The 25,809-nt window shown below is 43.8% G+C and overlaps 1 protein-coding gene across 1 annotated transcript in view; it reads left to right on the top strand.

Moving 5' to 3' along the window:
• Positions 1–311: 311 nt before the first annotated feature.
• ARHGAP6 (Rho GTPase activating protein 6) overlaps positions 312–25,809 on the top strand; it is a 506,068-nt gene continuing 480,570 nt past the window's right edge. Inside the window, exon 1 of the mRNA XM_077815515.1 lies at positions 312–836. Coding sequence (XP_077671641.1) covers positions 312–836 — 525 coding nt within the window. The remainder of the gene's footprint in view (positions 837–25,809) is intronic.

The following is a 25,809-nucleotide window of genomic DNA, read 5'->3' as shown; positions in this document are numbered from 1 at the left end:
GCTAACCCCGCTCCCCGCTCCCCGCACCCCGCCCGCCGCAGTGACCGCGGCGGCTGCGAAGCCCCAGCGCGCACACAGGGCGCCCTGCGGCCAGCATGAGCCTCCGGCTGCCCGCGCCGGGACCGGCCCCTGCGGGCTCCACCTCTGCAGCAGCAGCAGGCGCCCCGCGCGGCGCGGGCACCCGCTGACCGCCCCGCTCCGGGAGCCGGAGTCGTCGCTCGCTCCGCGGGGCGGCTGAGAGGGGAGGACGCCCACCCTCCTACCCGGGGACACACACACACACACACACATTCCCCGGGGCGGCCGCCACCATGTCCGCCCAGAGCCTGCTGAACAGCGTCTTCTCCTGCTCCTCCCCGGCCGCCGCCTCCTCCAAGAGCCTCTCCAAGCGGAGGCTCCGCCAGACCCGCAGCCTGGACCCAGCCATCATCGGCAGCTACAGCCGGGAGGAGGGGGACGGCCCGGCCAGGGCGCCCCGGGCCAGGGCGGCCGGCGGCCCCTCGGCGGAGTGCCTGGCCGCCTTCTCCTCCCGCGCCCTGCTGCGCCCGGGGGGCGGCCCGCTCTGCGGCTCGCTCTCCACTCCCAGCACCCCGCTGGAGAAGTCCCCCTCGGGCAGCTTCCACTTCGAGTACGAGGCTAGCCCCCGGGGCAAGAGGAACACGGCCTGGGAGCTGCCCTTCCTGGCGCGCACGCCCTCCGCCTCCGCCCTCAGCGCCCCCGGCGGCGGCACCGGCACCAACAGCATCTTCTCCTCCCCGAGGAAGTGGCTCCAGCAGAGGAAGGGGCAGCAGGCGCCCAGCAGCCACCCCTCCTCCTACATCGTGTGGAAATCCGAGGTAGGACTCCCCTTCAGCGCGAGAGTCTTCCCCTCTTCCCCCCCCCCCCAAGCCAGCTGGGCCGAGAGAGGTGGCAGGATGCACCCTCCCCCCGGGATAGGGCTCCCGCAAATCCCCAACTTCCTCAGGTTCCTTCTGCCCTGAGGACAGGCTCCCTTGGTCCTACGGGGGTGGGTCTCCCCCCTTCTACGTATTGGGAAAGGGTCCCTGCTCATCTCTCTCTTCCCAAGTTGCTGAGCTATCCACGAGCTCCTGGGTTGCGTTAGTCAGATACTAGGGGCAGTTGGCTTCCGCCGCTGCTGTTGTTAGAGGTGAAAGGAGGAGTTGTGTGAATGAGGAGAATCCCATGGCTCTAGCAGGTGCCTTGATCTGTCAGTAAGGATGGGAGAGCACTTCACAGGTTTGGCCGATAGAGTGCACCTAGAGGACTTAAGGAGAGTTTTGAGTGTTTGTACGCTGCGTTTCCATCCTGGGCTGAGTCCGGGAAAGCTCGACGGGGGGTGGTGGGGACTGCCCTGTACATGGGTCTTGCTGTATGTTGGTTAAGAATTGAAATATGTGATCCGTCACAATGTCTGAAGTCTGTTCCTAGAAATTCTTTTATTCTTCGTGTTTGTAGTAGAAACAAGCAAGAATCAAACATACACACTCACACAGAATTATAAATGTTTATGGATAACTGTAGATATTAACGGTTGTGCACTCTTCAAAAAAACACATACACTTTTTCACAGATATTTCTTTAAAAATTATACAGGGGTTTTAAAGTTAAACTCGTTGATCTGTTTTGTTGGCAGGGTAAACTTTTGTATGTTATGTTTCGAAGATTAATTCCATATATAGTTGTATTGGGCATGTAAAACACTCCCCTCCCACTCTAACACCTCATAAACTTGAATATGTAATGGCTTCTAACAAGATAGACACATTATTTTTAACGTGCACACCCAGTGATCTCAGTTTATCTGACCACATAGATGTGTTGGAGCCACAGGAGGAGCCACTGCATTCCAAAACTAATCTAATTTAACAATGCAAATATTTATTGGGTTAGTTTATATCTTATGTGCTTATCATAGCTGGTTGACAAAGCTATTAAAATAATGTGACATTGTTAGTTGATTGTAATTGGTTTGAAGATAAAGCGTAGCTGTAAACTACTTAAATTTAGATGTGGCACAAGTTCTCTCTTCTATTTTTGGTACATAGTTTTTATTTTGTTAACTATTTTTGTTAAATATTTTTGATGCATTCAAACTGCAATTAGAAGGTAACTTTCTTCCGTAAGGACAATAAGGTAGAGATATAAGGTACATTTCCCACTCCTTAAGAAGAGCTTTGTGTAAGATGGAAAGTTTGTCTCTGTCACCAACAGAAGTTAGTCCAATAAAAGATACTACCTCATTCGCCTTGTCTCTCTAATAAACATTCTTCCATTATCAATAACCATTTCTATAGCAGTTAATGAAATCTCATCCATCATTCCAGTATTGATGTAGAATTCTTAAGCAAAATGCTTAATATGAGTATCATTTATGGTTCAAAATGAAGCTGAAAGCTATCATGATAGAGGAATAGAAGATAATTGTAAGAGCAAAATATAACACTAAACATAAAAGCTCTCAACATCTATCAATGCTGTATGGTGACAAAGAGCTGTGTACTAGGATGTAAAGGAGACTGGAGATTTTATACATGGTTCGGAAAATAGAAACATTGAAAGTTTTGGTCAGAAGTTATTCAGAATTTTCTAGATGTAAACACATTTTAAATAATTTAGGAGATATATTAAGTAGATGTCAAAGAAAATTTATGGGAGTAGCAGCTTTAGTAGCAAAGACACGCATAGTGAAACACTGGACAAGGTAATCTGGAATTTAATGTCAGCATAAATTAAGGGTAGGAATGCATGTGCTCAGTCATGATGAGTTCAGAACTGGTAAATAACACTTTCTAGGATAATTAAGGTGTGTGGTTTTCATTCGGTGATTGCTTAATCTAGTTCAGGATTTAGGCAGCCCATGGTCCTCCATCCTGCAAGGAGCTCTACATAGGTAGATCCTTGCATCCTTCCCCACCAATCCCTAGTGAAATCAGTGTGTGTGGCTGGAGGGATGTCTGTATGGAGTTCTTTGCAGGATCGAAGCAATGTGTGGTGAAACTGTACAGCACTGGATGTGTTCCTCAGTCTGCAAACTAAAGAGCAAGGGGGATTGACAGTGTTGGTGTGCATCTAGCATTCTTAGGTAAATAATCTTTTTCTCATTCATTAGGTGTCTTATAGCTCTTTACCACGTGGAATTTTACAACATGGGACCCTTAGTTGAATTTAAACGCAGTATGGTTTCATATGTTGTTTGTTTCAATGCTGTTCTTTTTCAGGTTTTTATTTTATTCCATGAAATTTGAATAGTTTGTATTTATAACTATCATTTATAAGGTTAAGAAAATGAGTATGTTAATAAGTAATCTCTTACACTTTGAGGAAGTCATTTTGGCAAGGACAGATTTTTAGAGAAACAGATACATATGTGTTTAATGATACACTTTATATGCTTTTTTTATTTCATTCACCTTAAGGCTGAAATTTCAGTGCAAAGGAAGAGATTTGAGGAAACTTCCAGCAGTTCAAAATACAAGTTTAGGCCCCAGCCCTTTTAAATACATGTATCTGGCCCACTGAGCAGACTCTTCTGAGGCTTACTACAGCTCTGTGAGACTGCAAGGGTTAGTCTGTGTGAAGCCCCTTGCATGACTTGGAATGAAAGTTTCTTTTCAACCATAGCCATAGCATTTGCTATGGATGAATGCTGGAAATGTAGAGATATGATATGTAGTCTCTAACAAGCAAGTTGGCTTGGAGTTTGAATGTGAAAACTGAAGTGAATAAGGTGGCAGGGTTATGTGAAGATCCTTCCCATACAATAGTAATACTGTACTTGGCAGTTATAGAGCACTTTATATTGGCAAGGTGCTGTGCAAACATTAATTACTCACCCATATAGTCAGCAATCATTACAAATGTAAATAACTAATCTTTAAAAAATGTATGCAAGCAGTCTTCCCAATTGAATACATTAGTAAAACTTCTATTTACAGGCATTAATTCTATTTCAGCTCTTGTAATGGGTATTTGACCTAGTACCATCAGAAAATCATGTTTATAAACAACCTATTTAATTATTTCATATCCATTCTTTATTAATTAAAGCCTTATCCCTAGGCTGGGGAATAAAGAATTCTGCTTTTACAGTGCAACACCATCATTGTGGCAAAATGAGTTGGTTGACGTGTTAGAGTAGAATGATCTGAATGGGTGAACATGAGGTAATTATTTATAATACTGTAACTTTAAAAGATACAAAATCTAAATTATCACATCCCGTGTAGCACATCTATAGTTATGTCAGATGGAAAAAGGAAGTTCATAATGGATAAGAGTTTACTCAGCTGTTAAAAACTCTGCTATAGGCTAAAACTGTACATAGAGGCTTTATATATATATATCCATAAACAGCTTTACATATACATATAACTTCCAATTTATTAGTTTTAGAATTATAAAATGAATTACAAATACTTCTTATATTAATTTTACTCCTACATTTTTTGATATAATTATACTTATTGATAAGGGGTCAGAGCGAAATAATGGTCTAGTGGTTGGGCAGTAACCTGGGACTTGGAAGACCTGCTCCACCTCTACAGATTTCCTGTGTGGCGGTTGAGCAAGTCACTTAGCCTCTCTGTGCCTCAGTTTCCCATCTGTAAAGTAGGGCTACCAACACTGCCCTACCTCGCATGAGAGTTGTAAGGACAAAGACATTAAAGATGGTGAAGTACTCTGATTCTATGATGATGAGGGCCATGTAAGTACCTGAGGTAGAGGTCCAAATATTTCCCCATGTGCACAGTGAAAACAGCTAAGCTACACACTGAAGCATTTCTAGAGGAGAAGCAGAGGTGGTGCCAGCCTCTTCCCCGGTGGGGAGGCTGAGGTGGCTAGACAGAAAATTGAGGGTGCTGTGCCCCCCCTTGCCATGAGGTCCTGCCCCTGCTCTTGCTAAGTTCTGGCCTTGTCTCCTCCTCTCTTCTCCCCGAGGCCCCATCCCCCCGGCCGGGGCCAGTGGTGCTGGAACTAGGGTGCTGGAAGTGCTGCTGTACCCACAGGCTTGAAGTAGTAATAACAAAAACCAAATACATGGTTTCCATCATCAGTATCCCCACTATAAAAATTGTTCCAGCACCCTGGCTGGGGCTGTAGCTGCTCCTCAGCTCCCTGTTGCCTTTCAATGGCTCACAGTTAGTAACTATTGCTGGGGGGGGGGGGGAACCAGGCCAGGAGCCCCCTCTCTCTCCTCTCTGCCTTCAGAGCTGGGTGGCAGGAGAGTGGTGGCTGCTACAGGGGGGCTAAGACAAATTATGGGGTGGCCATAGCTCCGCAAGCACCCCCCGCCCCCAGCACTGCCCCTGAGGAGAAATATGTAGGTAGAATCTCTTTTCTTCCTATCTTTGGCTGAGCAGTTCTTATAGCTGTTTGCTCCAGTTTCCATGACGCTTGCTGCCAGATGGGGAAAGAGAAGTAGATGGGCAATTAGAGGATTTGTCTTCAAATCAAATGGTAGATATTAAAAAAAAATAACCTGGAGAAGGATATTCTGCATCTGCCCCAAATCCCAGCTGTGTACTTATATGCAGAGAGCCCCCATGGAACTAGGCTGCCATGGTACATAGTATGTGTGGAAACGTGTCAGAATTTCATATCCTCCTGTCACTTGAACAGCTGGATAAGAATGACTTGCCCAATTCTATTCAGACTTTACAGAACGTGCTATATGTGAATCACCCACTGTTCAAAGATCTCTGTCATAATTATGCATGTGAGGCCAAGCTAAGGATAGTGTTACTTTTTTATTTCAGTTATTTGGCTTTGGCATTTTATAAATAAACATTCTTTGGAATGATTTCTGAAGGTTGACATGTAGCTCTGCACAATTTGACATTCACTAATGACTTTAAAAATCAAAGTTACGTGTGGGATTGCAAGCTTCAATAGTAAACTATGCTAACCAAATCATGTAAAGTTATTAGGCTTTAAATGGTCTTTATTCTGCTACAAGATTCTAATGGACCTGAAGGAATGGTGTAAAGATGATTCCTGCAACTCTCTAGGGCAGCAATGGGCAAACATTTTGGCCTGAGAGCCACATCGGGTTTCCAAAATTGTATGGAGGGCCAATTAGAGGAGGCTGTGCCTCACCAAACGGCAAAGGGTGGCCCGGCCCCTGCCCCCATCTGACCCCCCTGGCTTCTCGCCTCCTGATGGCCCCCCCCGGGGCTCCTGCCCCATCCAATCCCCCGTTCCCTGTCCCCTGACGCGCCCCCCCCAGACCCCTACCCCATCCATCCCTCCTTGTCCCATGACTGTCCCCGGACCCCCCCTCCCTGACTGCCCCCCGCCACCCCATCCAACTCCCCCTCCTTCCTGAATCCCCCCCCAGGATCCCTGCCCCCATTCAACCCCCCTGTTCCCCGCCCTCTGACTGCCCCAACACCCCCACCCCCTGACCATCACCCCAAACTCCCCTGCCCTCTATCCAACCCGCCCTGCTCCCTGCCCCCTGACCGCTACAGCCGCGCCGCCCAGAGCACCAGGACAGGCAGCCGCACCGCCCAGCTGGAGCCAGCCATGCCACCACAGAGCACAGGGTCAGGCTGTGGGTCTGCAGCTGTGCTGCCCGGCAAGAGCTCGCAGCCCCGCCGCCTAGAGCTTTGTGCCAGTGGCACAGTGAGCTGAAGCTGTGGGGGAGGAGGAACAGCAGGGGAACAGGGGAGGAGGAACAGAAGGGCTAGCCTCCCGGGCCAGGAGCTCAGGGGCCAGGCAGGAGGGTCCCGCGGGCCACTGTAGTTTGCCCACCTCTGCTCTAGGTGCTTTATCTGTTTTTACTTCTCAACTCTTGCTTTTCAGGTGCATTGATGGTAACTGTATGAATAAGAAAGTTTTATAATTAAGAGAATATTTTTAAGTAGTGCATTTATTATGTATTATTTGTATTACTGTAAAACTGCAACAAGAAGTCTTTCCTTGCTCATATGTGACCTATTTAAGTAAGGGCTTCATCCTGTTTGTACTGAAGACAGTGGAAAAACTCCAGATGTGTTCCTCAGTTTCCTTTCAGATGTCAGCTCTGCTTTTAAGAAATTTTCTTCAAGAAAAAATCCTGTTTTTCACTTACCAAAAAAAGTCTTGTTTTTAATTATTTTTTTCTATTTATTAAATATTTTACATATAAATTATGTTTGTTTTTAAGTAAACTGAACATTTTTGAAAAGGTTGTATAAATACTTGGATGATTACGTCCCAATTCCGCAAAAACTTTACTTTAAACATGTGAATAGTCCCATAAAAGTTAAGAATGTATGTGTTTGCTAGATCATGGCTTCAGAAGGTATATATCTTTTTAATGACTGAAATACATTTGCAAACTGAAAAGTCTAGCAGAATTCAGAATGAAATATTAGTTTTAACTGTCAACTTATGTAAAGTCTGCTGCTTATTCTTCTGCACTTGACATTAGAATAGAAAACCACAGTGTGAAAGGTATCTGTTTTGTTATGCTGTGGTGGAGAAGCTTCCATTTTTCATACCTGTGTCTTTCTAGTGTGTATGTTTGCTGTGATGAGCTGGATGGGAGGATAGCCCAGGATTCTCCTAAAAGATCTACACAATTCAAATTACAGTCTGATCAAAACCAGCAGGAGAACACTTCAACCTCTCTGGCCACCCAGTAAAAGATTTAAGGGTGGCAATTTTGCAACAGAAAAGCTTCAAAAACAGACTCCAACGAGAAACTGCTGAGCTTGAATTAATATGCAAACTAGATACCATTAACTTGGGTTTGAATAGAGACTGGGAGTGGCTGGGTCATTACACATATTGAATCTATTTCCTTAAGTTAAGAATCCTCACACCTTCTTGTCAACTGTCTAAATGGGCCATCTTGATTATCACTCCAAAAGTTTTTTTCTCCTGTTGATAATAGCTCATCTTAATTAATTCGCCTCTTACAGTTTGTATGGCAAATTCCACCTTCTCTGTATGTATATATATCTTCTTACTATATGTTCCATTCTATGCATCCGATGAAGTGGGCTGTAGCCCACAAAAGCTTATGCTCTAATAAATTTTAGTCTCTAAGGTGCCACAAGTACTCCTAAAAAGAAAAGGAGTACTTGTGGCACCTTAGAGACTAACCAATTTATTTGAGCATAAGCTTTCGTGAGCTAGAGCTCACAGTGAGCTTATGCTCAAATAAATTGGTTAGTCTCTAAGGTGCCACAAGTACTCCTTTTCTTTTTGCGAATACAGACTAACACGGCTGTTACTCTGAAACCTGTCATTATGCAAGGCACAAGTACTCCTGTTCTTTCTGCTAATGTACTGTGTCTATTGCTCAGGAATAAACAGTGTACACATCCTAAGCCAACACACTGTTTTGTAAAAGCTCTTGTTAAAGTAATGGCAACACATCAGTGCATGCTTCTTACATCTGACACCCTTCCATTTTCCCTTCTGGTTGTTGGGAAGGAAAAGGAACTCTTTTTCCCACTCCATTTCCAAGTGCTCTGGAGTACTGTAGCAAGCTGGGGAGTTAGCTCCCCTACCCTTCCTCCTGGGTGTTGTGAGAGACACTTCATTCGACACTCTTGCTCAGTTTGGATGCCCCTCCATCATGAATAGCTCCAGTGCACTCTACTGCTGCTTAGAGCTTTTCCAAGCTGCAACAAAGTGAAAACTGGCATTATTTTTGTCAGTTTCCCTACTGCCTGGGTAGGGTTCTGAAAAGAAGCAGAGCAATAAACTAGGGGCTCATTAATGTCACTGTAAGTTGCTGGTTGGCAAAACTATGAGCAAAAGCAGGGGCACTGGAGCTGCCTGCCTATACATTTGGGGGGACAACGCTGCTTTAGTTTAATTATTTCACAATTCATCTTTGAAATCATAAGGGCTGATAACTTAAGGCATGATTTTCAGAAGACGTTAGTGGGAGCGCTGCACAATTGAAAATCAATCCCTTAATATTTTAAAAGCTTAATTCTGTAGACACTGATAACATCAGCCCCTATCTGCCCCCTCACTTGCCAGCGTTTCTTACTCACCTTGCTGGGTAGGCAAATGGTATTTTTAAGCTTAGTGCTCAGGAGTTAAAAAACTACACTGACTGGGATGGGGCACAGAAATATCAAGATAGAAAAAGAGCAAATCATACTTCATTAGAAAGCTTTCTAGAACTTAATGCTATTGGTAATTGGATTGAGGGGTACTTTTATGACACAGGTGAATATTTCCATGGTGCCTCGTGTGGATAGTATCTCTGAAGTCAATGGGACAACTCAAGTGAGTAAGGGCTGTTCACATGAATATGAGTTTGCAGGATGAGATCCTTAAGCATCAGTGATTACATTGCACTTGATGTTTAGACTGTTCAAAAAAAAATGTTTAGACTGGGGAAAGTTTTTCTGCAATAGTTTTTCTACCTACTGTCACACTGCAGCTTTTGTGCAAAATTTCTAAATAAAGAAGCTTCTCTTTTATAGTTTATCTGCAAAAACAGAAGCATGGAGAATTCTTGTTTTGTATTCTTTGATCATTTATAAAGAAGGCCTGAAAGGGATATGTTTGTGTCTTAAATATTCTGTAGCTTCCTTATTTTGAAAAATCAAAGATGGGTATTGAATCTGTAGCAAAGGCATTCTTTCTCTAAAGTTTTCATTAGGCATTAGAATTAGAAAGGTGTTAATGTGACAGCTTCCCTTTTGATAGCCACATTGAGGATTGAACTGGGGATCTCCAGAGCTACAAGCATAGATGGCTACAGCTGGAGCTGAAGAGGCAATGCTCCCTAGGTGGCTGCTGTAGCAATTTATATCTTCTGTAGGTTACCACAGAAGGGAATCTGAAACACACGACATGCTCACCAGCAGAGGCGCTGACTTCCCCAGTTACTGGGGGGTGCTCCACCCCTTCCCCCAAGCCGCCCTCCTGCCCTGCCTCTTTCACTCCTTTTCCTCATCCACCCCCGCCCCCCCAGCACCTCCTGCATGCTGCTGAACAGCTGATCGCAGCAGGCTGGAGGCACCGGGAGGGAGGGGAAGGAGTTGATTGGCAGCCCCACTGGCGGGTGGGAGGGGTGGACGGAAGGGGGAGGAGCTGATCCACGGGGCTGCCGGTGGGTGCTGAGCACCCCCTATTTTTTTGTGTGGGTGCTCCATGGAGTCAGCGTCTGTGCACACCAGTGAATTACATTAACAATGAATACATTTAAACAATTTGAAGAGACCTTCCCCAGCTCCTCAGCTTTCAGTCTCTTGTAGTGTCACAGTATTAATTATTCTCCTGTTGCCACAGTTTAGAAGACTTGAATTCCTATTGTAAAAAAACCTGAAAAAACCAAACACTTTTGTCACAAGTTTTTCAGATTTTCCTCTTATTTATTAAAAAGTTGGTACAAAAAAGGCACAAGCTCACATTTTTTTTCTTTTTACTTTGCCAGGTTCCCTTTAATGTGTAGTGTAATATCCTAGAACATAAAGGATGTGTGTTGTGGTTGGAACAACGCTGCTATTTTGAAATGTAACTCATGCACTTCCTGAATTACATTCTTTTTTAACTGAACCAAGAGGTTGGGATGGGAGGAGAAGAAGCCAAATGCTACTCCTGCTTAACAGCAACTAAAGGAGGGGCAGGGAGGTAAACTGGGATTCAAATTACAAGACGCTTATTAGACAGAAGCTGATATTCAGGGCTCAGTCCTGCAAGACATAGAGCACTCTGATCTTAAACTAGCAAAACATTTAAGGATATGCTTTACTTTAAGTGAGACGTCCCACGAAGACAAAGATATTTGGAAAAATACATGGGTTTTTTTTGTTAATTTCTTTCAATCATAGATCTTCAAAGCCGTTATTATTGGTCTTCTGTCTATTTTTTCCCCTTAACAATGATTAATGTCTATACAAATACCTGGCCTGCTTTTTCATTTGACTTTAACCTTTCCTTGCATTACCTACAACATCTACTGCAAGGTAGGTGTATATTTCATTGTGGTTGAGAGCAAGCAGGATTAACTAATTGGACAGATAATGGTGCCTTTGAGAGATGTTGGAACTCTGCTGAGCTTCCCCTGCTGGACATCCACTGGATGGTTGTACTGGACCCAAATAGTGAATCCCCATGGGCTCTTGGCTTCCTAGGGCAGAGCAAAGTTTAGGCACGTAGGCACATGCTCAGGGTGCTGACTCATGTCTGACACTGCTCAACCCTGGGAACCTGCAGTCCTACTGCCTAGACCCTGAAACTAGTTTTTCCCAGTTCTCTCCATGTGATCCTCCTGGCCAGCCTACAAGCCCTTTCAGGTGATCAGGGTCCCCCATCAGGTGATCTGTTTCTTGGTTATCACACACCTGAAGTTCAGAATGAAAAAAATAGTTTATTTTAGCTCTGCTACCTTCTGTAGCCAACTCGTATGGTGAACGTAGACCCAGTCAAATGTTAATGAGTCTTGATGTTCCTGTAACATCTGTCAAGATAGGGTTACATGTGTTTAGCGTCACATGTGTTAGCAAATGGCTTGTTCAATGAACATGATTCAGGGAGTAAATAATAAAATCAATCAAAATTTGTAAGTTTTACATATGTTTTTAAGTTTTGTAGCTGTGTTGGCTTCAGGATATGAGATAGACAAACTAGGTGAAGTAATATTTTCTATTGGACTAACTTCTGTTGGTGAAAGAGACAGGCTTTCAAGCTCCATAGAGCTCTTTTTCAGGTCTGGGAAAGCTCTGTGGAGCTTGAAAGTGTGTATCTCTCTCTAACAGAAGTTGGCCCAATAAAAGATATTACCTCACCCACCTTGTCTATTAAGTTTTACATAGACAGATTTCCTAGACTGTCACAAAGGGGTACATTTGAACATCAGCTCAGTGTGTGAGGATTTAAGTGAGCAACTCATTGATTCACATTTGTAGAGAAGTTGAGAATATATGCCAAAGGTGTAAAGTACGTTTGTAAATATGGATTAAATTTGATTTAAAACAATATAATCTTGAATTTGCATACAAAGATCACGCAACTCCAAAACATGCAACTGATTTGTTGAATGTGGTCCGCAGTGATTTCACGACTGAACCTTCATAAACATTGCTCTAAAAGAGAGAGGTTGCAACGTTTCAAACCACTGTTCCTGTGCTATTTTCAGTTTTTAATTTCTAGTTATCAGTGTGTGTTCAGCCATTATTGTATTAAACAGTGGTTTGCAACACTGGCCTTCTATGTCTCTGAAAGATTATTTCAATTTAGTTGCCTCTTTCTGAGAGTAATTTGGTGAGAAACGAGTTGGCAGTGTTCTCCTCAGTTTTTATTTGCCTGTCTTTCTCTCTCTCTGAAAGAGCTAAAAATATTTCTCTTACAGGAAATGTTTGTCATTCTGTTACGTCTTTTGTTTCCCATAGGAGGTAGTACTTCTAATTTATTGAATAAATCTTTCGGAATTGTGTTCTCATCAGAGCTTATTCAGTATAAACTTTTTTGGATATGCGATCCAAGATATCTCACCTGTTTTTACTTGTTTTTACTATACTTTACTGTTTTTACTTGTTACTTCACTTGTTTTTAGAAGAGATGCAATCCGTTTTACAGTGACTTTAAGGATTGGGAAAAGGTGATGCTCACAGGATATATGAAAGTTTAAAGATCACGAGGAAAATCAAATTGTGTATGGTTCCTTGAATATTAACAAATCTTCAGTAATTTCTTAAATTTCATAATATTTTTGGTGGTACATTTTTGTTCTTTCCTACACCATGAAGAAGAGATCTTTTATTTATTTATTTAATTTTTTTTTACTGTTTTAAATGAATTCTGGCCAAGTTTTGGACCATAATCTAATTAATGTAATTTCTTTTGAAAGCAGTTATGTATGTAAATATGGAAAGATTTAACCCTCATAATAACATCCTGTTTGGAAGTTAAGGATGTTTGGTTGTTTTAATATGAGAGTGTGTGTGGATGTATGTGTGTCTTGGGGTTGACATTCTTATGACTCAAAGAAAGACCCTATTCTACACTACACTATGGTACAACTGTGCAATCATTACAGGTTAATTTTGTGATTTTTATCTGACAAAATACATGGTTTGACCATGTTTGTGTGTTTGCATCTCAGGATATGTCTACACTTACGGTGATGTGTACACTATACACACTGCATACACCCCTAGTGTGGATATAAATACCGTGAGACACTGCGTAGATGAGTAGGGTACAGACACGCTAGAACAGTGGTGGGCAAACTATTGCCCTTGCCTGCAGGCACTGCCCCCCACAGCTCCCATTGGCTGGGAACAGGGAACCGCGGCCAATGGGAGCTTCAGGGGAAGTACCTGCAGGCGAAGGCAGCGCACAGAGCCCTCTGCCCCCCCACTCCCGGGGCCACGGGGATGTGGTGCCGGCCGCTTCCGGGAGCAGCCCGGGGTCAGGGCAGGCGGGCAGCCTGCTTGAGCACTGCCGCATGCCGCTGCCACCCCGGAGCCGCTACAGGTAAGCAGCACCGGGCCGGAGCCAGTATCCCGAACCCCTCCTGCACCCCGCACCCCAACCCCCTGTCCTCAGCCCCCAACCCACTTCCCTGAGCCCCTTCCCACACTGCTCCTGCACCTCAACCCCCTGCCCTGAGCCCCCTCCCACACTCCGCATCCCCTCCTGCACCTCAACCCTGTACCCCAACCCTGCCCATAGCCCCCTCGTACACCCTGCACCCCTCCTGCACCCCAACCCCCTGCCCTGATCCCCCTCGTACACCCCACACCCCTCCTCTGCCCCAACACCTTGCCCTGAGTCCTTTCCTGCACACCGCACCCCTCCCACACCCCGCACTCCCTCCTGCACCCCAACCCCCTGCCCCAGCCCTACATCCATGGCCCTGTATGCAATTTTCCCACCCAGATGTGGCCCTCGGGCCAAAAAGTTTGCCACCCCTGCGCTAGAACCTTAGTGTATATAATCCACATGGCTCTCTATGCACCCAAGCAGTGCCTCCCATATCTACTCTGCTGTTTTTAATAGTGTAGTGTTGCGCTGCCAGAGCCTTTCCCTACCACAGTGAAAGACTGCAACAGCGGGGCAAGGCTCTGGAAAAGGGAAGGCAGCAGGGAAAAGCTCTGGCAGCTCCCAACTCCTAGAGCCTGTCTCTGCCATAGGGAGCTGCTGGAGCCATTCCTTAGCACAGGGAAAGGCTCTGGCAGCTGGCAAAAACTCTGGCGAGAGGAATGCTCTGGCAGCTCCCCACTGCCTGAGCCTTTCCCTCTGCTTCCCCTCCTGCCAATGCCTTTCACTGCCGTGTGTAGCTTCATGTGCCCTCCACGCCACAGCAAGTGTAGGTAAGGTCTAACATGCTGCTTAACCAGGCTTTGTACCAGTACGTTATGGGAATATTTAGACAACTCTCTCTCACCTTCTCAGCATGGGGTAGGGTACCTGGAGAACAGGCACAGACCTGTACCTGCACTCTGTGATGTCCTAATAATACACTCTCACAGCTGGGAGGAAGGAAACCTGGCCAAATGGATTTCATAGGTGTGGTTAGACTAGAAGCTTCTATTCCTGCTTCCTTGGCTTGACTCACAGCATCTGCCTTGCGGTTCCCAACCTCTTTGTCTCCCACCTCTGACCCTCTGGTATCCTGACCAGCCTGACTCAGGTTCCTGACTCATGGTTCTGATCTCCAGTTTGTCTCCCGCTTCTGACCTTCTGGTATCCTGACCCAGACAACTTTTGACTCCTGTCTTGTGACTGTGAACTCTGGCTCTGACTACGAGGTCTGGTTTCCCACAACTCGCTGGGAAATCCCATCTACATTGCACAAAGAGGGGAAAAAAAGAGTTTTGAACTAGTTACAGGCACGCAACCATTTGCCAACCTCAGGTGAAAAGCTAAGGTTACCATGCTTACTGTGTATTGCTGCCCATTGGTCTGAGTGGTTAGCCAATATTTGGAGCCTTGCTGTGTTGTTTCTTTTAAAAGGAAAAATTGATTTGAGTCAGATATTTCTTTGGTGCAGTCCTGTTGATTTACAATGAATGTACACAAATTACTGTTTTTCTGAACACAATAAGAATCAAACTTCGGGAGATAGTTTCCTTGTTCAGAAATCCAAGCCTGCTTTCCAACTTATTTCATGCCCCAAAGAATCTTTCTTGGCTTCCTTCAAGGGCCACACTCACAGTTCTCTGGCTTTCTCCTGTCTGCTTCTGACACGCACACACAGCTGCCAACTTTCAGCTTTTCTGGGGATGCTCCATCCCTGTTCAGGGGAGCACCAAATGGACACACAGACAACGTCACCAATCAGTGCCCCAACACCTGCATTTGCACTCACCCAGGGAAACCCTTCTTATTAGCCCTAATTTAGTTCTTGTTCCGAACTTCCCATAGGGTCCAGTGACCTATGCGGTGGCTTCTGTTGTTTCAGCTGTCTCTAAACAAAGGGACATTTAATTTCTCCCTCATTTAGCCTTATTGAAAGGTAGCTAGTGCACCTAGAAGCTTCAGCGAGGTCTGTGATTGCTCATAGATCAAAGACTGCTTGGTGGCAGCCACCAACACCCTCCAATGTAACAGATTTAACCATGCCAGGAACTGGTTACGCACTTGGTGAAAATAGTAGCGCAGACAGGGCCTAAAAATAGTTTTCAGAGAGCAGGAAGCAATGCAGTTTTTAGCCTTGTGCATAATCAGGGGGGATGGGTCTCTATTATAATATCCTTATCATAATAACACCAGATGATAAGTAAATAAGAATGGAATTATGATGACAACCACATTTCTATACAGATATTGTAGGTACAGTTTAGGTAACTTTTCCCCTACAAATTTCTTCCCCATCAAAAATGGGGAAAATTGTGCCCTTCTTTCCACTGTCACCCTGTGTTGCTAAGGCAACCAACCACTTTGATCGTTGGTCTGATTTTTTTTTCCTGAATGTGACTCAGCTTAGCAAATGTTTTGTAATATTGTATATTCCCTAAGGTAAATTGATACAACTAGCAAAACATCAAAACATCAGCAAGTGCTTTATCTATAATTTTAATACAAAATCATGAAGATGTGTATTGTACTGTCATTATTCCTTAATTCTTATAGCTGGCAACGCAAAGTGTCTGGGATCCTGTACAGATGTTATGATGATATGCACTGGTTTCCAACTGAATACTGAATCTAATACAAGGTCCTGGCACTCATCTTCAAAGTTCTTAATGAGCTGAGGCTTGACTACCTCAGTGCTTCTTCTCCTTTTCCTCAAGTTCAAAAATATGGGGACCTACAGGCAGGATGTATCTGGCAGGGCTGAAGATGAGCCTTGCTGGTGACAATGTGTTCATGTTAAAGGGTACCTTGTTGTGTAACTCTGCTGGAGAAGGTCAGCATGAAGACCATGTTTTGATTCCTTCAAAGCACAGTGTAAGACTCCTCTGTTTGCACAAATCTTTTCTCATCAAATCTTCTCTCAACAGTGACAATCTGGCTGATGAGCTTCCTCTCCTTTCTAATGATGTCCTGCACAACAGAACTTCCTATCTGTTTTCCATCACCAGTGCAACTACACTGACATTAGTATCCAGGCTCAGGCATTTTCAGCTCTATGTTGTAAAGACCAGAATGTCTAAAGCTTGATCTATAGTAGTGTTAATATAGGTGCAGCTACACTAGTGTTTGAAAACAGGTTTTTCTATCTTAGACACTCCCATAGATAACTCCCCATGGGGGCAGAGAAATGGAGAGACACTAGTGAAAGACAGTCCCTCTGAGAGTGCTATAGAGAATGTAATCTGACTAGGATGGTATTGATTTTAATCATCCTTGGTCTTTATTCTCCCTGAATTGCCCATTGTTTGAGTAAATTGGGTATAAAAAGCTTACACACAAATGCTAATTTAGTAATTTTTTACACCCAAGTTGCACCAGAATAAATGACTCCAGAAGGTACAGGGCACTAGAAAATCAGGTCCCTCATATTTGGCAGCTAGACATAATAATGAATGGTGAAACATACATAATTTGTGTATAAATAAAAGGAAGACTCATTTCTGCCACTGTGGGATTACAACTCTCCCCTCATTTCGGTCACATCTCAAACAGCATATGTCTGAACGACTGCAGTGCAGGAGAAATGATGCTTATCTGAGGAAGGCCTATGTTGAGAGATGTCTCTCATCTCATTGTTCTCAGAGGCTGCTTCTGTGCTAGTATTTTTTTGGGAAATCTCCCACTGTTGCTTTGCAGCTGCACTGGAGGTAGCACAAATGTAAAAAGAATATGGGTGTTTTTAGAGCTGGCTGGAAAAATTCTGATGACTCCTTTTTTTCTTCTTCCACATTTTCTGATTTGTCAAAATTGAAATATTTTATGGAGACTATTCAATTTAAGCAAAGTTCTGATGGAACCCAGGCAGGGGTCTGATTGAACTCTGCCTGCTGGGAGGTTTCAAAATCTGCCTGGTTTCCTGCTAGCTCACTTGCCTGGCTCCTCAGCAGCCCACCTACTAGACTGCATCAGAGTCAGGGACCCTAGGGCATCCAGGGTCCACAATTCTAGGGCAGCCTGCCTTGGAGCCAGGACTCCATTTCCTTTGTCAGAGAATCTTCAAATTGTTGGAGTTTGTTTCTCACCAGAACTAAACCAAATATTGAAATGCACTACAAAATGGAATTACCGTTCTCCACGCAGCTCTTGTGTTTTTTGTTTGGTTGGTTGGTTACCTTGTCTCCTTGTGCTCAGGGCAGGTCTAATCAACAAAATGCCAAAACCACCTTTTTTCAAGAGGTACAAAGTATTATTTGTAGAGAGTGTTCCTAAACACCCAACGTAACTATACTCTGGGTGTCTAATGGCAACTTCATTTTGTGTGACTTTCTTTCAAACCATCATCCAAAATGCGTTAGAGAGGCAAAAAATAAAATTGGAGAGAAACAGCACAGGGAGGGGAAAAGAAATTCAAAGGTGTGTGAAAGGGAGAAAAGATCTCTTCAGCTGAGATTTGAACTGAGAATTTCAGCAGGTATAAAGGGGGGAAAAGGTGTGATAATATGACAATGCATAGAGGTATCTATTTTATATTACACAGCAACATTTAACCTCAGATTGACCTTGAAATTTAGAAGCTAATGGGGACAGTTACATAATTGGGAACCGCTAAAGTTAAACTAAATAGAATTTGGGAGATATGGGTCACACAGCCTAGAGAGAACAAGAACCAAACTGACTTGCTGAAGTATGTGCTTCCACAGTTCTATTTAAAAGTAGGACTGTTCATGATTTACTACTGTTTTGTTTTGAGCTTCCAAAATATGTTTTGTAGACAACGGGGTTTTCCATGCCTTTCCCCCCTCTTCAGTAATGATCTCAGCAAGTCTGCATTCTTCTGGAAAAGTTCTATAAAATGAGTTAAGTATGGCTTCTAACATAGTGTATGAAATTGATCTGACAAAAGATCTTGCCTATATTAAACCAAAATCTTAATTGCCAGGATCATTAGACATTTATATTTCTCAACCTTAGGATTACTTTGCTTAGCTGCTTATTTCCTGTTTTGTTTTTTCCTTCTCCCCATTTCCTTTCATCTTAGCTATACAGTCATGGTGTATTGGCCTCTGTTCCTCTCTGCTTGCTTTTGTATCCATTCATGAAATCCTAAAGTTAGAGATGGAAAAGACCTATTAAGTCATCCTATCTCTTTCTCTGCAAATTTAAGCATGTTCCCTACAGTAAATTTCTAGTGTCTTCTCCTATCTAGTTCTAAATGTCTCATTTGATGAGGTTTCCATCAGGTTCTTGAGACAATGTACCATACTTTTAATATGTTTTGCTGTAAGGCAATTTTTCTGACCATCTAGTTTACATTTTCCTGATCCCAATTTTATTCCATTACTCTTAATACCACATTAAACAACCCCTCTGCCTGCTTGGTGTTGACACCCTTCAAGTATTTGTAGAGAGAAGTTCCCAAGCCTGAGTTCCTCAGTCCTTATTATTCAGTTTCTCCATCTCCTCTTTTTGTGAGAATTTGTGGGACCCAGGTCTGCTGGCTCCTGGGCAGCTGCTTTGTCCACACCGCCACCAGGCAGCTTTGGTGAAGTGTGGACCAGCAGCCTGCAAGTTCTACAGGTTCAAGCACTGCTGTATGTCACAGCCACAGAGGCCCCTGCTGACAGAACCTACCACATTCCCTGATTGCCCCAGGCATGCTATTTAAGGCTTAGGGGATACACCCAAAGGCTGTCTGTACAATCAGGCAGATCCCAGCTTACTGCTGCAAACAGACCTGACTGTAGTTTTTTTCAGCTGCACAGTTCCCTGTCTACACTGTGATATCCTCAGCAAGCCAGACTGCCTAAACAGGCCAGGGTCTTTACTTTTCTTTCTCTTCAGAAGGTATAAACAATGTAATTGCCAGCAGTTATAAGTTACCACATAGTCCTTTCTAAGCAAGCACGCTTATTCTTAAGGAGAAAGTATTACAGAGAAAATATTAAAACAATAAAAGAACCTACATGCATGCTAAAAAGCTTATCAGAGATCACTCCAACTCCATCATCAAGCTTTGGAAGGATCAGTCTGTCAAAACCCACAACTGGGTTTTCCCTATGCTTACAAATTCATAATTCTCTCAAATTCAGAACCAGAGCAACCAGCTAGGCAGCTCAGTCTCTTCTCTATACAGCTTGGGTCCCTGCTCTTGGCCTCATGTAACAGGTGATCAACAGGCAAAGGTCCCCTCAGGGCATAGCTTCAAAAGACTGGATTTTTTGATAAGCAGAGGTGGGGAATTTGCATTTACCTCCTCCTAGATATTCCCCAGGAAAACCACTTTACACTTATTTTCCCAAAAGTCCATTCTTGACTGGCACATTATTACACAATCCTTTAATCATCCTGGCTTTATATCTGTCACAGTCATATCTAGGGGTAAGATTTCCAAAAGCATGTAAATAACATAAGCTCTTAGGTCACTTTTGAAAATGGAACTTAGGCTCCTAAGTCACTTTTGAAAATCTTACTTTAGGTCTCTTACAACCTTACAGAAATTCCAATCAGCCTGGAAAGTACCATTGTTTTAAGTTATTTATTTATTATTGGGTGTATTCATTTTCATTTTTCCCAGAAGAATCTTATTTTTTGCCCATAATTCCTAGTTCCTTTTGCATTGTTCTGACTTCATCTTCTTGTTTTGAATCCTTTGCAGATGTCAGTAATGCATTGTTTGCTCCCTCTTGCTGATTATTATTGAGAATGTTAAGGCTGGGTCTAACAGTCATTCTTGTGGCATGAGAAATTTTACCACAACTTGTTACATTAAATTGCTCATTATCATCACTATTTATTTTCAGTCGGTTTTCAGTTTCTGACAATGTTCCTATCTGAGCCAATAGGAAATTATTTTTCAAGAAATACTTCCTGAGACAGTATTAATGTAGTACTAAATTCTAAATATATCTACTGTATTCGTTTTACCCACTAAGAGACACATACTCTATCCTTGAAGGTGAATGAGAATTTTGACTGAGTGAAGAGTGCAGTGTCTGGCCTAATTTTGTAATTCTGTCCAAAAAAGCAATTGTTTGTCTTTCTAGCTCTGTTCTTTGAAATCTCATTCTGTTTATGGTAACTCAGTGTGATGTTACAGCTCAATGATGTGTTATGCTGTAGTTCTATGTTTTTCAAACTGTTTCATGGAGCCATTACTGGTTGTCTATAGAATAAAATATTTTGAAAACCAAGCAATGTGGAATGTGACATTGAGCTGAGCATGAAGGGTGGCTCATTTGGAATCCTGATAAAGAGGGCTTCAAAATGAAAACTCGCTTCAAACAACAATATTGTCTTGCTTTCTGCTGGGGAGAGCTTGCCTGCCCCTCCACAGCTGTAGAGGGCTCCAGACGCAGCAGAAACAGAGAATTTCCACTACATGAGAGAGAGGCAGAAGTTGGGACCTCATATAGAGTGGACTATTTGCACAGTACGATCTAGTATTTATGGTGCTTCATGTGCAGAAGGCTTTGGAGGTGGCTGGTTAAATCCACTGCTGAATGGAGACAGAGACACAAGAGCAGTGGGACTACATCATTCCATTCCCAGGGTTATAATGGCAGTTGCAGTGGCTACACTGCCTTTCCATGGCTTGAGAGGATTGGATTCCTTTCCCCTATCCGTGGGCTCCTGCAGAATGCTCTGGACTAAGTCTGCCTAGTGTGGCTTTGCACATGGAATGGGATTTAGCCCTATACATTTATCTGGAACTGAGGACAGTGGTTACAGCAGTCTCAGATAATTTGCCACTCTGAGTTACAATTATTGAAAGCGATAGTCTTCTGCAGATAGTAAGATTATTTTTGGCTTCCCTCAGGGATTATAAAATGTGCTCTTTTGTTTCAGATGAAGGCATATAACCATATAGCTCCAACAGAGATAGTTGATTTGTGTGACAAAATGTCTTTTCATTCTTTGAGAAACCAATAAGAACGTTTTAAAACTTAATGTAAACTATGTTGGACATCTTATTCATTGCTTGAATAATTTAATAGAGTCAGTTCTGGGGGTTTTCTTTTCTTTGAAGCATTTCTATGTAGAAAAATGTCACCTTAAATGTTTAGCAACAATCTAAATAAAGGTGAAGTCCAAGTTATTAAAAAGTTACATCATGCTTATAAATTTCCATGCGCCATGCCAGGAAAAAATCTGCATAATATGCTTTTTTTTTCCTAGGAAGGTACTTGTTTACCAGTAAGGTTTGATCTTCTTGTCTGTCTTTGGCTATCTCCTGTGTCAAGTTATCTCTCAAAGCAGAAGAGAAAGAGGTGTTTCCTGCAACATAAAAAGTGCCAATCTGTTTCAAAAGAGAAATGAAGCACGATTGAATTGGCCAAAAATGGGTGATGCTCAGCTTCCTTGCAAATATCTTAACTTCTAAGTTTTCAGTGTAGCAAATCCACTGTAACATAACTTCCTATTCAGAAATGAGCAAATACCATGCTAACTCCATAATCATATCTGTGAGCTTGACAGACAATTCAGGTAGAATCGGATATCACTGCTGAATTCCCTAGATACTTGTGAGTGGGGAATTCTAGAACAAGGAAGGTGGCCTGGAGACACATACACATTCTGCTACGAAATCAATCATTTGGAGGCCAAATGAAACCAGGGGTGTTACACAGCGGCCATTGGTGGGTTACTACTCTGTGTCAGCAACTCTTTTGAGGCCGGATGTACTCACTGCACCTCATACACTGTTGCCATGATATATACCGAAAAGGTGGTGTGTAATACACATCATTGGAAAATTAATAACTCACTGATCATGAATATTCTTGTGTAGGTATGTACGGGGTGTGTACTAAGAGTTATAAATATGTGATAGGATTATGTTCTTAAAATGTGTTTGGCAAGCAATGCATAAGCCCAGTCTGCCCTAGACAAAGGAATGTGTATTTGCTTGTCTGACCAGCATGGGGTCAGGCAAAGACAATGTAGGTACACTATCATGGAAGGTAAACAAAGCTATAAAGTTAACAAGCGGGGGACAAGACATCATGGCATCTACACCCCAACAGGAGACAGAAACTTTGTCTGGGCTTATTTTTCAAAAAATACATCTCAAAGGGGATTCAAGGGGCCAGAGCTCTTGAAATCACAGACTGTTGGGTCCTTCAACTAAAGGGGCTGAAGTCGATAGGAACTGACTATAGGTGAGAAACCTGCTTAGGCAAAGATTGTAATTTGCGGAAACTAAGTTTTAGTGTTAGAAGAGTGTTTTTATTTTTGGCTGTTTTGTAATCATTTCTATCCTTATTCCTTAGGACTAAGTCATGTCAAATATATCTCCTTTTGTTAAATAAACTTGTTTTACTTTTACTGTAAACCAAATCAGTGCTGTGATTGAAATAAGAGTGTTTGTCAGACTCCAGTTAAATTAATGATCTGCAATGTATTGTCCCTTTAAAGGAGCTACAAACTTAACTTCTTTGAATGCTCTAGGAGAGGGCTGGACACTACAGAGATATGTCTCTGGGGAACTCAGGAGTTGGGGTTCACTGTTTGTTACCTGCAAGGCATAGTTTGGACTGGCGAAGTCCTGAAGAGTTTGCTGGCAAAGTAGACAACCTGGTGTGTCAGGGAACTGCCACACAGCTTCACAATAGCAAAACTCTCACTTGCTCCGGCTGAGCGGGGTAACACAGTAACTTGCAATTCTGGGAACCTCAGTAGATTGTGACATTGGCAGATGGCTTTGGGGAAATTTGAGACTGGGAAGGTTTTGGGGTCACTCTGCAAAGTGGGTGGTGGAAGCCAGAGGTGACCTGCATGCTTGTATGCTGGCTGTTGGTGTCAGGGCTGTGAGCCACAGCAGTATAACATTTAAGACACCCAGAGTTGCAGGGCAAGTGATGGCATAAGCCCTCACTGGTCTGGTTTGAGCCCCAAAGTGTCATACTGGGTGTGACTGGATGCAGATGAGAGTGAGTATGTTCAAACAGAATCCTTGGAAGACTGAAGTGGTGACCATGCTCTGGGGAAAGCAAGTAAAAGAGTTAGAGGGGTGATAGAACATCTTGCTGCTAAGGATTTATGTCCAGGGGCAGCTCTAGTGGTTGTGCATGGGTTTAGTTGCACCCACAGATATAATTAAACCAAAGGTGCAAAAACATGTTGTGTGCAATTCCACTTGCAGCACATGGTTGTGCCACTCCTGGCCACATCACTGCATGATAATATCAGAGTCATGTGCTGCCACAGAGGTCCGAAGGGCAAAATCTGCCAGAGGTGACACTGGGGTGGGTTTGTGGGATACCATTGTGTCCCAGACTCCAGGCAGCATGGACTCAGGGGCACGGTTCTGCACTCATGGCAGGGTCTCTCCCTGCTCTGAGTAGCCAGGTCTGGATGCTGAGCAGAGCTGCCTCCCACACTGTGTCCAGGGTAGGGTCTCTCCCACCTCCATGAGTAACTGGGGCTGCCACCTCACTGGACCATCTCCTCAGATTTGGGATCCACCCTGGCAGGTCAGGGGAGGGGCTGAGATTCCACCCAAAGTCCTAGCATACAGCGTCTGCGTGTTTGTCTGTCTGTCACTGTGTATGCATTTCCATGTCAGTCTGTCTCTGTCAAACAAGTGATGGAGAATCAAACTGTACCCACTGAATTGGCAAGCTACATCTGCCCCTCTGTATTTCCAACATTTGAGAATGGTACAGTTACTCTCTCAGCTGCCTTTGGATGGTCAAATAACAGCCGTGACCATGGCTGCTTCTTTTTAACATTTGTATCAAGTCATGAGGCTGCAGCCTTTTCTTTCAGATGCAGACTTTGTCACTGTGGCTCATGCCTTTGTTATTGCTAGGTTGGATCACTGCAGCGTGCTCTACATTGGACTAAACCTTAAATCCATTCAGAACGTGAGGCTAGTGCAGAACGTACCCTGTTAGGTGAGGTGTCTTGTTGTGAACATGTGACACCAGTGATCTGGGATCCACACTGGCTGTCTATTGGCTTCTGGGAGATATTTAAGTGTTTGGTTTTTGTTTCTTAGTATAACCAGTAAAGCCCTAATGGCTTGGAGCCTTACTACGGAAAGAATGCCTCTTTCCCCATGCTATGCCATAATGAGATCAGTGGAAGTGGCTGAGGTAGATCTCCCTTGGTTTGAGCTAGGAGGCTGATGGCATAGTGTTCTTCTTGAAGTCCTTTTCCTTTTGAGTGCTATTACCCATCATAGAAAAAAGGTGACAATGAACCCAACATAGGACTGTCCTCTATCTCTTGATTTAATGCCCAGGAGGGGGAGAAAGCGCTTTCAAATGTGCCCAAAAGGTTAACATGTAGAGATCATGGATGGAATTGTGGTAAAGGCATGAGAATGGGACCCAGGAGACCTGGATTCAGCTTCTTGGTCTCTCACAGAAATCTAGGTGATCTTGGACAAGAGATTTAATTTCTCCATTCCTCAGTTCCCTTCTGAAAAATAGAAACAATACTTCCTATCTCTCACGCACTGACTGTCTTGTTTATTTAGACTGTAAGCTGCTTTGGGCAGGGACTCTCTCTTACTATGTATATGTACAGTGCCTTAGCATAAGGGGGCCTGAACTTGGTTGGAGCTTCTACATACAACTGTACTAGCGATGATAATTAATAAGCACACTGAAGACATCACAGCCCATGTGTCCTTCCCAACCCTCCTTTTGACTTTATTAACACCTTAAACAGAAGGGGTAACATATAGGGTTGCCAATTTTGTAATATTTAGAACCGAATACTCCAGCAGGAGTGCTGGAACCTCCCTCGCCCTGCCTTTTCCTTTACGAGGCCCTACCCCGCCTCTTTCCCAAGGCCCTGTGCCTTCCCCGATGTCCCACCCCCGCCTTGTCCCTTCCTCCCAGGCCCTGACCACTGTTCACTCCTCTTCCCCCTACCCCCTGTCGCTTGCTGCTTTTCCCCTCTCCCCCCACCTTCCCTCTGCCCGGGGCAGGAAGGACTCACCTGCGGAGCCAGGGCTGGGAGCTGCAGCCACGCAATACGGGTAGAAGGTGGCACCGGCTGATTAGGGGCTGGCATGGGTGATGATCTGGTGCCTCTCCGCCTTCCCCACCCACAGTAACGGGACTTTGGGTGTCTGGTCAGTAGATCTGACTGGACACTGTCAGGTCCCCTTTTCAACCAGACTTTCCAGTTGAAAACCAGGCACCTGGCCACCCTAGTAACATACGAGTAGTGGATCGAGTCTGGCCTGGTTGTTTGACTCAGGATTCCCCTTCACAATCACCACGTTCCCCTTCGCTCTTTTTTTTTTTTTTTTTTTGGTGTGTCTGAGTTCCCAGTTGATTGCTTCAGACCCTGAAGGCTCTTTCTTTGCACCAGGCA

This window comes from Eretmochelys imbricata, chromosome 1 (genome assembly GCF_965152235.1).
Source record: "Eretmochelys imbricata isolate rEreImb1 chromosome 1, rEreImb1.hap1, whole genome shotgun sequence".
NCBI lineage: Eukaryota > Metazoa > Chordata > Testudines > Cheloniidae > Eretmochelys > Eretmochelys imbricata.
This window is presented reverse-complemented; position numbering and strand designations above follow the sequence as displayed.